Source organism: Aotus nancymaae, unplaced genomic scaffold (assembly GCF_030222135.1).
Source record: "Aotus nancymaae isolate 86718 unplaced genomic scaffold, 86718_ANA_hifiasm-v0.15.2.pri h1tg000003l, whole genome shotgun sequence".
NCBI classification, from domain to species: Eukaryota; Metazoa; Chordata; class Mammalia; order Primates; family Aotidae; genus Aotus; species Aotus nancymaae.
In genome coordinates this window covers 56,000,528-56,014,009 of record NW_026988414.1, presented here as the reverse complement: position 1 = coordinate 56,014,009, position 13,482 = coordinate 56,000,528, and the positions used below count along the sequence as shown (strand labels likewise).

The window sequence follows — 13,482 nt, the reverse complement described above, 5'->3', positions numbered from 1 at the left end:
ATATATTTGGTAAGACCTTTAATAAAATTTTTAATGAGTTGTCTTTCCAGCTCACAGTCATTACAAAGAGTACTGTCTCCTCTGTTATCATGGCTCAGAACAGTATATTTCTTTCCTAGCTGTGATATGTGTTGTTTCTACATTGCTTTTGGTTTTTAAGTTAAATATTCTTCTTCTGTTAAAGAAAAACCAAGTTGTACCCATAAAATTACACCTTGATAAATTTCATAAATATATTAATAACATTTTCTCCAACATTTAAATGTGAGATATCACCAATACCCTGAGGTGAATAAAGTTGCTCTATCATTAACTAAGAATTTTTCCCCTTTTTTCCTTCTTTCTTTATTACTGCCTTTTCCCCCTGTCTCCATAAGTCCAATAATAGAATGCTTGAACAACGGATAAATGATGTCATATATTTATCTACTATCTTTCTGTCTCTTATTAAACCTTAAATTGTATAAGGACAGAGGTTATACTCATCTTGTTTATCTCTGTCTGCTTAATGCCTAAGATTAGTATGTAGTAGGAATTCAGTAAATTAGTTGAATGAATGGATGAATGAATGAATAGTAGGACATAGTAGGACATGTAATATGAATGCTGCTCTTAAATATTAGCTTTGTTGAAAATCTGTTTCTTATGTATTAAAATATTTATATTATAAAATATGATGAGGAGAAATAAAAGAAAAATATTTTCAGTATGAATATATTTAAACTGAATTTGCTACTTGCTTTTTAACACTTAAAGAATAGTGTGATCAGCAATCAACTTAAAGTAGTTTTTGAAACTCGACTTTTTGGATTAATATTTGGAGCTACATTTGATCATGTGACCTTTATTAGCTCAACTAACATAATTTATGGCCCAACTAAATTAAAGTGGTTTGAGGGCATAATATGGAAATACTCATATTTTTACCATGAGTATCAGTTTTAAGGGTTTTAATTGAAACATGATGTAGGCTATGTAGATAATAGCATTTTTATTGTTTATTTCAAATTGTAACTTGAGAATTTTAAGGATTGAAGAATATTTCCAAGTATAACAGAAAATTATATGTTCTTGGGTTCAGAAATTATTATTTAAGCAAAATAGTGCAGTATAAAAAGCCTGACTAATCAGAAACACAAGGACCACAGTAAGTGTACATAACTCCCCCAAACAATGGTAGTATAGACTATTCATTTAATTTTTGGATAAAAGATATGTACAAACACTGCAGTTACTTAGGAGACATAAAAAAAAAAACAAAAAAACGACTAACTGCTATGTGGGTCTTGATAAGGTAGAAAGTAGTCATAAACTTAATTTGATCTGTTATAAACTTTAATTTGGCCGCTTGTTTAGAAAGGCTATTAATACTTGGCCATACAGCAGTATACTTGGAGAATAAAATTCTACTCAAGGTTTCATAATGTCTTTTCAGCTCTACCTAATTGTAGTATCTCTGTTACTATTTGCCTAACTTTTGTCCTGTTGTGACTTTAAGGGTATATTTTCATCCTATATTTTTCTCTAGGCATCCACAAGGACAAAGATAAACCTCCCAGCTTCTCTGTTGTCCTTGAGACATTGAGGCATACCTTGACAGATTACCAGAACAAGCTGGAAGATGCATCTAATGAGGTAACACTTGCACTGTTTGGCTCCACACATATAGCCTTCGGCCTGTACCAGTACGTATTCCTTGCTTGTTACAAAGGTCAAAAAGATTGGGAATGTTGAACTGACAGCTTCACAGATACAAAAAATAATAAATTGTCTGTCACTGTTCTTTCTTTAAGTGTGGCCTAAAGTCATGTCTCACTTATGTTTTCTTCAGTCGTACTATTATTTTCAAAGTTATAAAGACTCTATTGCTTCCTGATCTTCATAATTTATCTGTTTTAATGAAAACACTATGCAAGTAGTTTAATATGTACTGGATTGAAATGTTAATATGTTTTTATGACATTTGATGTAGCTGGTAGAAATTTAGGTTTTGTCAGTATTTTAGGTTAAGATTTCTGCAAACTATGGAAGTCTTAATAAAAAAGAGAGAAATTAGTTTTTATTCTCTAAAGGGAGTAAAGTGTTGTTAGAAGTTTTTAAAAAACAAATATCTGTTTGATGTAGCCTGGGAGCTTTTAGTTTGCTGATTGAAAAAGCTCATGCTTCTATTTATCATCTCATTTGTATTGTTTAATGTGTGGGTTGATAATTTTCTTGGGTATTAAAATGTTTTATGAATTCATGCTTTAAAAATTGAAGAGTTTGTCTAGTTACATCTTGTCAAATTAGCATATAAAGTAATTACATTAAATACAATTAGTTAGCAAAACAACAAACAGATTGTTAGAATCAAAGACAAGTCACATAGCATGGAATTTTGAGTTTATCCTTGTGTTTATCTCTTTCTTTCATATAATATAAAGGCCATAAAATGTGTACGTTTCACATTTCAGATGTGGCTTATTTTATTTTAGCTTGCTAAGATGAATGAAGAAGGAGAAGTGAGTCTTCTTAATACCCTCGGTAATTGTTCAGAAGGCATAAAAGAAAATGACGATTGAAATAATTAAATTTCTATGAAGAACAAATATTATAAAGTCTTTCCCTGTGAGACAAGACAACCTGTATTGTTAGTAGTTTATGAAACTCTTCTGAGGCCTAGGTCTGGAAGCTGCAGGGTAACTAGAAACTTATTACCCACAGCGAATTGTTATTTGGGAGGATGAATGTCACATGATCCTCAGCACAGTTGAAAAGTCGACTCAGCAGGCTTTGGCTTAGTAATGCGCTTTGTTGTGAACCAGTGCCAGAGACAGCAGTGGGGAGACCAAGGGGGTGGCTGCAAAGAAAGCAAAAAGAGCAGTCTGACAGAAAGAAGAATGAACTGTCAAAGAAAATAAATCACAAGCAGTGCAGGACCAACTGATGACCTGCCACAAGCCTTCCCAGTAGGACTGCATGTGACCGACCCTGAAGTTGTCATATGGAGTGAGAGACCAGTGAATACCCTCATGATGTATATAAAGAACAGTCTTCTGCTCTGTTCTCTTTTCTTTCCTTATAGATGCCACTGCTTCTGGCATTTTGGTCCAGTAGGATTTTAAGAATAAAGTTGTATTTGTTTACCATAAGAATGAAATCCTTTATCTGGATGTGTAGTAAAAATACAGTAACATCAGTGATATTTTAAGCTTGAATGCTTTCTTTTCTTTTTAGCCGTGTGAACTTGTGATAGAAGCTATATAGCATTTAACTAAAAGAAATAATTTTTAAAAGACTTAATTACTATTGAAAAATTTGTATTTAAGTCATTGCATAAAAAGCATTTAAAGATTAGCTTTTGAGTTACCCATCCTTGAAAAATGTAAAAAAGTTACTTATATTTTCTTTCATCAGCTAAACAGCCTGAATGATGCTAAGGAAAAGGCATGTAATGAACTTGATTCTACGAAACAGAAGATAGACTCTCACACTAAAAATATAAAGGTATTATTTAGAATAACTTTTACTTTTTGTATTAAGAAACAGATATAGTTATCTAGGGAATATTTTAATGTAGAGATATTGAGGTACCCGAAAATATATATTTCTATTTTTTAAATTATGTTTGGATACAATTTTAATTTTTTCTTGTTGATCAAGAGTAACAAGAATGTTTTTTCATTAAAAAAATAAAACTTGATTGGAAATTATTTTGGTTAAAGGAAAATTTGTTTCTCAGATTTAGTTATAATACATTATGAGATTCAAATAATTATTTAAGATTAAATGTCCAACCTTAGGTACATATTAAACATATTTTACATAAGCACATCCATATTTGGAGTCAGTTTTCATCATTTTAGGATGGAGCCATTGTTTTCAGTATATCACGTCTGTTAATGGGCTGAGACAACACCTGGCTAAGGTCCAGGATGATAGTTTATTTTAGTTTCTGTGCTGGTTTTATGTACTACATCTTTGCAAAATTATACTGAGTCAACTCTCAGAAGTTTCTCAGTATTGCTGGAGTTTTATTGTGTTGTTTCATGTTGGGGTTGTCATGGACGCACTTCAGTAGAATTTGTTAGGTTTAAGGAATAAATAGTTCAGCAGAATTTTGTGCTACATATTTGGGATTTCTATAAGTATTTGGAATGTCATTGGAAAGTAAATGTTCTTATATTAAATGTAAGATATTTTAAAAATATTATTAAAAAATTTTGAACTACAATGTTATTTTTTAAAATAGATTGAAGGAAACTTCCTTGAAAGAACTTTTTGGAATAAGCCATCATATTAACATTTTATGTTAATGTTCAAACATAACAAATATTCTAATTTTTGAGCTAAGATATATTTAGAAAATACATTCAGTAAAATATTTTAATTTAAGCAGATACTTGTTTGCCTTTGTGATTCTTTCATTTTAAAGCTTTGAAAATTTTCAATATGTATTTTATACTAGTGTCCTGTCATCCCTTATTGGCTGGCCTTTCTACAGTCTCTTTATTTGGTATCTGTGACAGGAACTTCAGGATAAACTGGCTGATGTCAATAAAGAGTTAAGTCATTTACGCACTAAATGTGCAGACCGAGAGGCTTTAATAAGCTCTTTAAAAGTGGAACTACAAAATGTGCTACACTATTGGGAGAAAGAAAAGGCTCGAGCAGCCCAGTCTGAAAGTGAACTGCAGAAGATTTCCCAGGCTTTTCGTAAGGATGCTGAGGTATTACCTGAGACTAAATGACTGTCAGGGAAGGTCTTTCTCTAATCTCAGTGTTATACATCAAGTGACTATTTTTACTTGTGTTTAATTAAGAAAATTGTTCTGAGCGGAGTATTTTGAAATGTTCATGACAGCTGCAAAATCACTCATTTCATTACTCATGTCATTCTCTTTTGTGAGAGAAATACTATAACTTGCACAACTAATTTTTTCGATTGTCATTTGTACAACTATCTTTTTGGACTTTTAGACCATTGTAACTCAAGTAACTATGCTCCTAACAGTCCTTTCAAGATTTGCCTGTTTGCCAATGACAAAATTATTTTTTATTTCAATAGCTTGGTAGATTGACATGGTGGAAAGAATAAGTATTTTGTAATCAGATAGACCTGTACTTGGATTCTGATACTTCTGCTTATAAACAGTGTGGCTGTGGACAAGCTGTACAGCTTAGTGTTGCCACATCTTAGTTTCCTTATTTTTTTTTCTTTTTTGAGACAAAGTCTTGCTCTGTTGCCCAGGCTAGAGTGGAGTGGTGCCATCTGGGCTCATTGCAACCTCTGCCTCCCAGGTTCAAGTGATTCTCCTGCCTCATCCTCCCAAGTAACTGGGATTACAGGTGCCTACCACCATGCCTGGCAAATTTTTGTATTTTTAGTAGAAATGGGCTTTCACCATGTTGGCCAGGCTAGTCTCGAACTCTTGACCTCAGGTGATCCTCCCTCCTTGGCATCCTAAAGTGCTGCGATTACAGGTGTGAGCCACCATGCCTAGCCTAGTTTCCTTATTTGTAAAACAGTAATAATATCAACTTTAACAGACAGCCTCCTTACTCTGTATAATTATAGGATGTTAATAAAAATTTAGAAAAATAAAAGTCCCATAACATTAAAACTTTTCATTTAGACACCCTGGAGAGTTGCCTATCAATTTTTGTTTATTAATGGCTTATAAAAATATTATGACACAAGTTTCTTATATTGTGTGAGCCTGTGTGAATGGAATTGTCTTCTAGTTCTTTTTACCCTATGGGTTATAGAGCTAGGCTAGCTAGTGGAACTGGTTTATCTAAGTCATCCTGCATATTGAGTTCATTACTCCAACAAATATGAACATGAATGCCAAGAGAGCAAAAAGGAAACATTCTTTCCACTCTTTTTACAGTCTGGGATTTAAATTGTGTCCACATGAAGGGGTTGGAATTGCTCTACACATCAGATAATGATTAAAGTAAAGGAAACTAGAAGCCTGACTGTATTGTAAAGTCAGCATGTCTACAGCACTGTGGTTGGGTTCAACATGTGTGAATTGATTTTGGATTTTGGATTCTCTTTTTATGCCAAATGGATGATTATCATGCTTGGTTTATCACAGCCCAAGCAAAAAGGACATAATAGCGACACAAGGAATTATCCTTGAGGATGAACGTGATCACTAGGCAAAATACAGGAGGAAGATTTTTATGCATTTGTTAAGTTATATTTAGTAAGACTTTAAAACATTTTGACCTAGTTAAAAAAATGCAAAAGTCATCGTTAACTGCTTATGAAAAGGCATAGCATATTTGTGAAAAAAATCTGATTTTTTATATTTGTTGTTGTAACCACATTTTCAAAATTTTCCATTTTTAAATTACTGCATTTGGAAAAAAAGTAAGGTGATATACATAGTGAATTAAAGATATACATTTTGATATTTGTAAGAAAATATTCTCTATAACTTATAAAACTTTTGCATATGCTATATTTGGTTTTTAAAAAATCTATAACACACTTTCTAAATTTTTCTTTTTACATTTGTCCCCTTTAAAAGTTTTCTTCCTTTTGATATATTAAAAAATCTTGAGGAGATTATTTTATCTGTATAAACTATTCATTTTGCAGCTCCATAATTACCTTGTCTTTGAGTTCCATGTTTTGGGACTTTACAGATGAAACACCTTATAAAGAGAGCTATTTGACATTATAGTAAGTAAACTCCCCTCATGTGTTCAAATGTGATCTGCTCTATACAAATTCTGTAGCATAGTGTTTCTAAGTCATTCAGCAATGGATAGTTTAATTACCAAAGTGGTAATAAAATTTTAAAGAACTTTTAAAAAACATATTTCTAATTGGACATTTTTGAAAGTATGTCTTGAGCAGCTATATTCATTTTTTGCTATTACTTTATAATATTTAAACAACTACAAATGCCCAGTGTGCCAAATACTATGTGAACTTATAAGTGGAGAAAACAAATGAGCCCATCTTCCATATCTTTCATATCACTATCTGCTTTGCCTAAGGGGCTTGGGATAGCTTTCCTATAAGTAGTAAGTAAACTGGAATCTCTAGAAGAAGAAGAAAGCTGAGTAACTCTGTCCATGTAAAGTACAGATATTGGTATAACTTTTCTTCATCAGAGTAGAATAACACTCTTTTTTTCTGTATTATTTTTTGACAAGTATCTGTTTTTTATCTGTTTTTGGCAAATGTAAATATTAAATTATAGAATTACTGTATTGAGTTACAGTTATATAGGCTTATAAATGAGTCCAATCCTTACACCTTGTGTGATAGCTAAGGAAACTTAGGCCTGAACAGGTGTTTACTCAAATCACAACCTCATCAGTAGCAGAACGGTGGATGAATCTTGGTCTTCTGGCTTCTAGACTTTAGATTTTGGTTTTGAATACCAGGTGTAAGCAATTCCAAATGTTCTATCTGGTGCTTAGTTTTGAATATTAAAAAAAGTCACTAAAATATTCTGAGACTTGAGTATTGTAATTTCTTTTCAGGTTTTCAAAATTAATTCTTCACTGTTTGTATTATGTATTTTACTTCTTACAATGTTTATATTCAGGAATTAATTTTTCTTTTTTTTTTCCTGCAGGAGAAGCTAACCTTCCTTCACACCTTGTATCAGCACTTGGTAGCAGGCTGTGTGCTCATAAAACAACCAGAAGGCATGCTGGATAAATTTTCTTGGTCTGAGCTTTGTGCAGTCTTGCAGGAGAATGTTGATGCCCTGATTGCAGACCTCAACAGGGCTAATGAGAAGGTAACTGTCCTCAGGCACCAGATACCTCTATTAAATTCAGTGACATTTGTCCACATCACGGTATCATTAAGAGGGGCTGACATTCATCTTATTTCAAAAAGAATTTGGATGTTAATAATTCAATACCATTAATTATGGCTTGTCTACAACTCAGTTTGATGCCATTGCTGTGGGCATGTAAATGTGACTGAAGTCTGTATGAAGTCTCTAAGCTCCACTTTCTGTGCAGGACATGCTAATACTACTAGCCAGTATTAGCCACAGGGACCTAATTAAAAGAAAATAAATTAATCTTACTGATGAAGCAATTCAAAGAACTTAGTCATTTACATTAATAAACCAACTCTTTATGTTAGCATAAAATAGAAACAGGGTACAGTTATTTAAAAACGTGATCTTTAAATTCTTTGCTTAGGAAATATGAGGTGTTATTTTAAAAGCACTTAAACATTTTAAATTATATGCTTATGATTTGCTTCTTGAAATACAACAAAGTATATATTAGAAAACTCATTCCATGCTTTAGAATGTAAAAAGTGTATTTTGTGGTTAGTGTAGTAGACCTTTATGGTAGCATTACTATCTCACAAGCCTAGGAATTCAGACTCTGACAAGTATTTAAAAACCTGCTTTTGGTTATAGAATATAGCAGTGGCTTAGCAGATCAATGTATGCCACCATTAAAGACATTGGTTCTTTTCCTGGGTCTATTGAACTGGTCAGAATTGCATTTATGTGGTTTAGTTTCCAGGTCTTAGTTACAATGACATTTGCTTTTAAGGGACAAGAAGAAAAAACTGTCCTGTAAGTTAAAAAAAAAATTCTGTTGAAGTAATAAAGCAGCATATTGACCCAATTTCAGAGTGATATTTTTTATTATTGAGCATTTTATTTTGGTGCTATTGACAAACACAACTGTAGACACTGAGATGTAGGGCTGAGAAATGAGGGAATAACTTGTGAGAGTCACAGAGGCTATTCATGATTGTGAATGTGTACATAATGGAGTTGAAAATTACAGATAATTAAAATGAATGTGTTTAACTCTATGAGATGGTATTATGTTTTTACTAATTTTTATTGTTTCAAAACATCCTTAATAGTCATACATTTTAGAAAATGAGCATTTTCTTTCCAGTGTTTGAATGTGAAACAAAAAATGGTTACAACATTCTACTTCATTTCATGTAAACTGTTTGTAGATTTTAAAATCTTATTTACTTTCTTTCCCATTGAAGTATTTGAATAGCTGGAGCCTTGATTTCAGAAGTAACAATATCTTTCTCAATCTCAAGCAAATTAATTATAGAATAAGTAACTTCATTAGAAAGAGAAGATGAAACATTTGCCGTCTAAGTATACAAATGACACTATTTTCTGCTAAAGTATGACGATTTACTCTGCTATTTTCTTTTTTTAAAAATTTATTTACATTTTATGTTACGATTCTTATATGATCTTAAGGAATAAAATATATTAGAACATTTTGGGTGTTTTATTGGGAGAGATGACACAAATAAGTGACTTGTGAGCATATTTACTTATCTGTTGCATTTCCCCATATAGATAAGCCATTTAGAGTATATCTGTAAAAACAAGTCTGACACAATGAGAGAGCTTCAGCAAACTCAGGAAGACACCTTTACCAAAGTGGCAGAACAGATCAAAGCCCAAGAGAGCTGCTGGCACAAACAAAAGAAGGAACTGGAGCTGCAGTATTCTGAATTCCTCCTGGAGGTGCAGAAGAGGGCACAGGTATGCTACCATTACAAAGAGCTTTAAAAAATGGATTACTCAGTGTAACCATATGAAGTGTTTTTCTTCTAGTAACAATGCTAAATCAGTTTAAGCTTCTTAACATCATAGAACTTGTTTAGATGCACATACATATGTTTAGATGCACACACGTATGTGTGTGTATGTGTGTTTATATTAAGGATTGTCTTTCATGTAAGTTTGGAAATATGTGGGTTTTTGATTAAAATATCCCCAAATGCATTGATCAGCTAATTAAATGCTAAAATTGTATTTCCTTTATTTATTTTTAAAATGAAAGATCAAAGTATTTGGTAATATATTGTCAGTTTTAGTGTAGGTATTCTTTTATCTGGTTTACTCCATTTGTGGAGGTTCCTATGTGAACCACCATTTAAATTTATTTGGGGTTAAAATCTCTTATGCCTACTGACATTAGATAAGAACTAGCATTATAGTTGTAGGCCATGTATCAAAAGTAATTCACTATGAGTTGTATTATGTATTATATCTTGACTGAGAGTAGAAGTTATGGGTTGTTAACATAACCATGTATTTTCTATACAAATTATTGTCAACATTATTTATATCGTTAACTATCATCCTCACCCAGTGAGGAATAACAGGATGATAGGGTATACTTTTTTGGCATTGAATTTATTAATAGGTCACTTTTGTTTCTAAGTTAGGATACTTAGGAACCAGAAGGTTGTATATTCTTCCCATGGTTGATTATTTAACCTCTTTATTTGATCCATTCATGCTTATATTGGCAAGTCTAACTAAAAAATTACCAAACTATATAAATATATATACACACATATATCAATAAAATTATTATTATGATCATGTTTTATTTGCCAATAACTGGTTTCAGAGGGCATAAAATCAGGCCATTCTGTATCCCATAATTTAAAGCTCCTTTATGAACTTATGCCTTTCTATATGAATTTGAATGAATCAACAAATGTACCACCTAAAAGTAGTAATTTTTTCATTGAATGCAGACTACAATATTATATGCTCTACATTTTCTGCTGTTAAAGTAAAAGACCTAAACTATTTATTTTAATTGTGTAGAGGTAACATTGATATACAGTGAAGTGCACAGATCTTAAGTGTATAATTTGATGTTTTAAAAAAGTATTTATTTGATATGTAATATATGTGCATATTTATGGGGTACATGTGATATTCTGATACATGCATAGAATGTGTAATGCTCAAGCTAGAGCATTGAACATTTATCATTTATCTATCACCTTGAGCATTTATCATTTCTTTTTGTTGGGAACATTTCAAATCTTCTCTTCTTGCTATTTTGATATATACAACATATTGTTGTTAATTTGGTCACCCTACTGGGCTATTGAACAGTAGACCTTGTTCTTTCCATCTTAGTGTATATTTGTACCCATTAACCTACCTCTCTTCATCCCTTCCCTCCCCCAACACACCCTTCCTAGACTGTGGTAACTACAATTTGATGTTTTGATCAATGTAAAAATGCATGTGATCATTACCCCATTTAAGACTTCAAACATTTTCATTACCTAGAATGTTCTCGTGTGCTCTCTTCCAGTCGGTTTTATGCCTCATAGGCAACCATTGTTCTGATGTCTGTCATCATAGATTAGTTTTCACCTGTTCTTGAATTTCCTGTAAGTGGAATCATTCAGAAGTCATTGGTGGTTACCTAATTTCACTCAACATTAATGTTCTGAACATAATGTCATTTGTGTTGTTGTGTGTATCAGCACTTCATTCTTTTTTTTTTTTAATTGCATTTTAGATTTTGGGGTACATGTGAAGAACATGCAAGATTGTTGCATAGGTGCATACGTGGCAGTGTGATTTGCTGCCTTCCTCCCCTTCACCTATATCTGGCATTTCTCCCCATGTTCTCTCTCCCCAACTCCCCACCCCCCGCTGTCCCTCCCCTATTTCCCCCCAACAGACCCCAGTGTGTAGTGCTCCCCTCCCTGTGTCCATGTGTTCTCATTGTTCAACACCTGCCTGTGAGTGAGAACATGCGGTGTTTGATTTTGTGTTCTTGTATCAGTTTGCTGAGGATGATGGTTTCCAGGTTCATCCATGTCCCTACAAAGGACGCAAACTCATCATTTTTGATGGCTGCATAATATTCCATGGTGTATATGTGCCACATTTTCCCTGTCCAGTCTATCATCGATGGGCATTTGGGTTGGTTCCAGGTCTTTGCTATTGTAAACTGTGCTGCAATGAACATTCGTGTGCATGTGTCCTTATAGTAAAACGATTTATAATCCTTTGGATATATACCCAGTAATGGGATTGCTGGGTCAAATGGAATTTCTATTTCTAGGTCCCTGAGGAATCGCCACACTGTCTTCCACAATGGTTGAACTAATTGACACTCCCACCAACAATGTAAAGTGTTCCTATTTCTCCACATCCTCTCCAGCATCTGTTGTCTCCAGATTTTTTAATGATTGCCATTCTAACTGGCGTGAGATGGTATCTCAATGTAGTTTTGATTTGCATTTCTCTAATGATGAGTGATGATGAGCATTTTTTCATGTTTGTTGGCCTTGTGTATGTCTTCTTTTGTAAAGTATCTGTTCATATCCTTTGCCCACTTTTGAATGGGCTTGTTTGTTTTTTTCTTGTAAATCTGTTTTAGTTCTTTGTAAATTCTGGGTATCAGCCCTTTGTCAGATGGGTAAGCTGCAAAAATTTTTTCCCATTCTGTTGGTTGCCGATTCACTCTAATGACTGTTTCTTTTGCTTTGCAGAAGCTGTGGAGTTTGATTAGGTCCCATTTGTCTATTTTGGCTTTTGTTGCCAGTGCTTTTGGTGTTTTGGTCATGAAGTCCTTGCCTATGCCTATGTCCTGAATGGTTTTGCCTAGATTTTCTTCTAGGGTTTTTATGGTGTTAGGTCTTATGTTTAAGTCTTTAATCCATCTGGAGTTAATTATAGTGTAAGATGTCAGGAAGGGGTTCAGTTTCTGCTTTCTGCATATGGCTAGCCAGTTTTCCCAACACCATTTATTAAACATTCTTCTTTGTGGTCATGTAGCATTCCATTTTATCACAGCACCACTATTTGATGGGCTGTGGGTTGATGGATATTTGAATTGTTTCTGTGTTTTAGAGATTGTAAATAAAATTGCCACAGACATTATTGTAGAAATCTTTTGTCAACAGATGTTTTTATTTCTCGTAGTTAACTACTAAAGTGCAGTTGCCAGGTCATGGGATATATGTGTGTTCATAAGAAACATAAGAAACTATCAGAAGTTTTTAAAAAAATACTGGTGTCATTTTTATATTCCCACCAGCAAAATATGTAAATTTCCATTATTCTACATCCTCTGCGGTGCTTCGTATTGTCAGTCTTTTAAATTGTAGTCATTATAGTGGTTTTAAAATGATGTTTCCTTGTAGTTTAAAATTGCATTTTTATGGTGATTCGTGATGTTGAGTACCTTTCATGTACTTACTGGCTATTTGTATATCTTCATTTGTACAGTGTCTCTTCTACTATTTTCTCATGTAAAAAATAGAAACATTTGTGTTTTAACTGTTGATTTCTAAGAGTTCTTTATATATCCTGGATACATATTCTTTGTCACATATATGCATCACAATATTTTCTCTGAATCTCTTGCTTGCCTTTTCAGTGTTTCTTTTGATGATCCTAAGTTTTAAAATTTTGATGAAGTCCAATTTATAAATCTTTCTCTCTTTTGGCTATCTGTTTATATATGTGAAATGATTTTTCTATACTCCAAGATTGGGAAGATAATCTCTTGTTTCTTCTAGAAGTTTCATAGTTTTAGCTTTTATGTCTAAGTTTGTGATCCCTCTCAAATTAATTTTTGTGTGTGATGTTAGGTAGAGTTTCATTTTTCCCCTGTTCCCACATCATTTGTTCAGTACTTTTCTAGCTGAATTGCCTTGGTACCTTTGTGAAAAAACAGTTGGCCATATTT

The 13,482-nt window shown here is 32.9% G+C and overlaps 1 protein-coding gene across 13 annotated transcripts in view; it reads left to right on the top strand.

Annotated features, from left to right (window-relative positions):
- Positions 1 to 13,482, top strand: part of CCDC171 (coiled-coil domain containing 171) — a 408,737-nt gene that overhangs the window by 121,952 nt on the left and 273,303 nt on the right. For all 13 annotated transcript variants that reach the window (XR_010344271.1, XR_001107639.2, XM_064381348.1 and 10 more), the window contains 5 exons: positions 1,529 to 1,635; positions 3,397 to 3,486; positions 4,509 to 4,709; positions 7,584 to 7,751; positions 9,318 to 9,506. Coding sequence is in view for 11 of the 13 variants with exons in the window: in XM_064381348.1 (XP_064237418.1) it covers positions 1,529 to 1,635; positions 3,397 to 3,486; positions 4,509 to 4,709; positions 7,584 to 7,751; positions 9,318 to 9,506 (755 nt within the window). In the remaining 2 variants the exon portion in view is untranslated. The remainder of the gene's footprint in view (positions 1 to 1,528; positions 1,636 to 3,396; positions 3,487 to 4,508; positions 4,710 to 7,583; positions 7,752 to 9,317; positions 9,507 to 13,482) is intronic.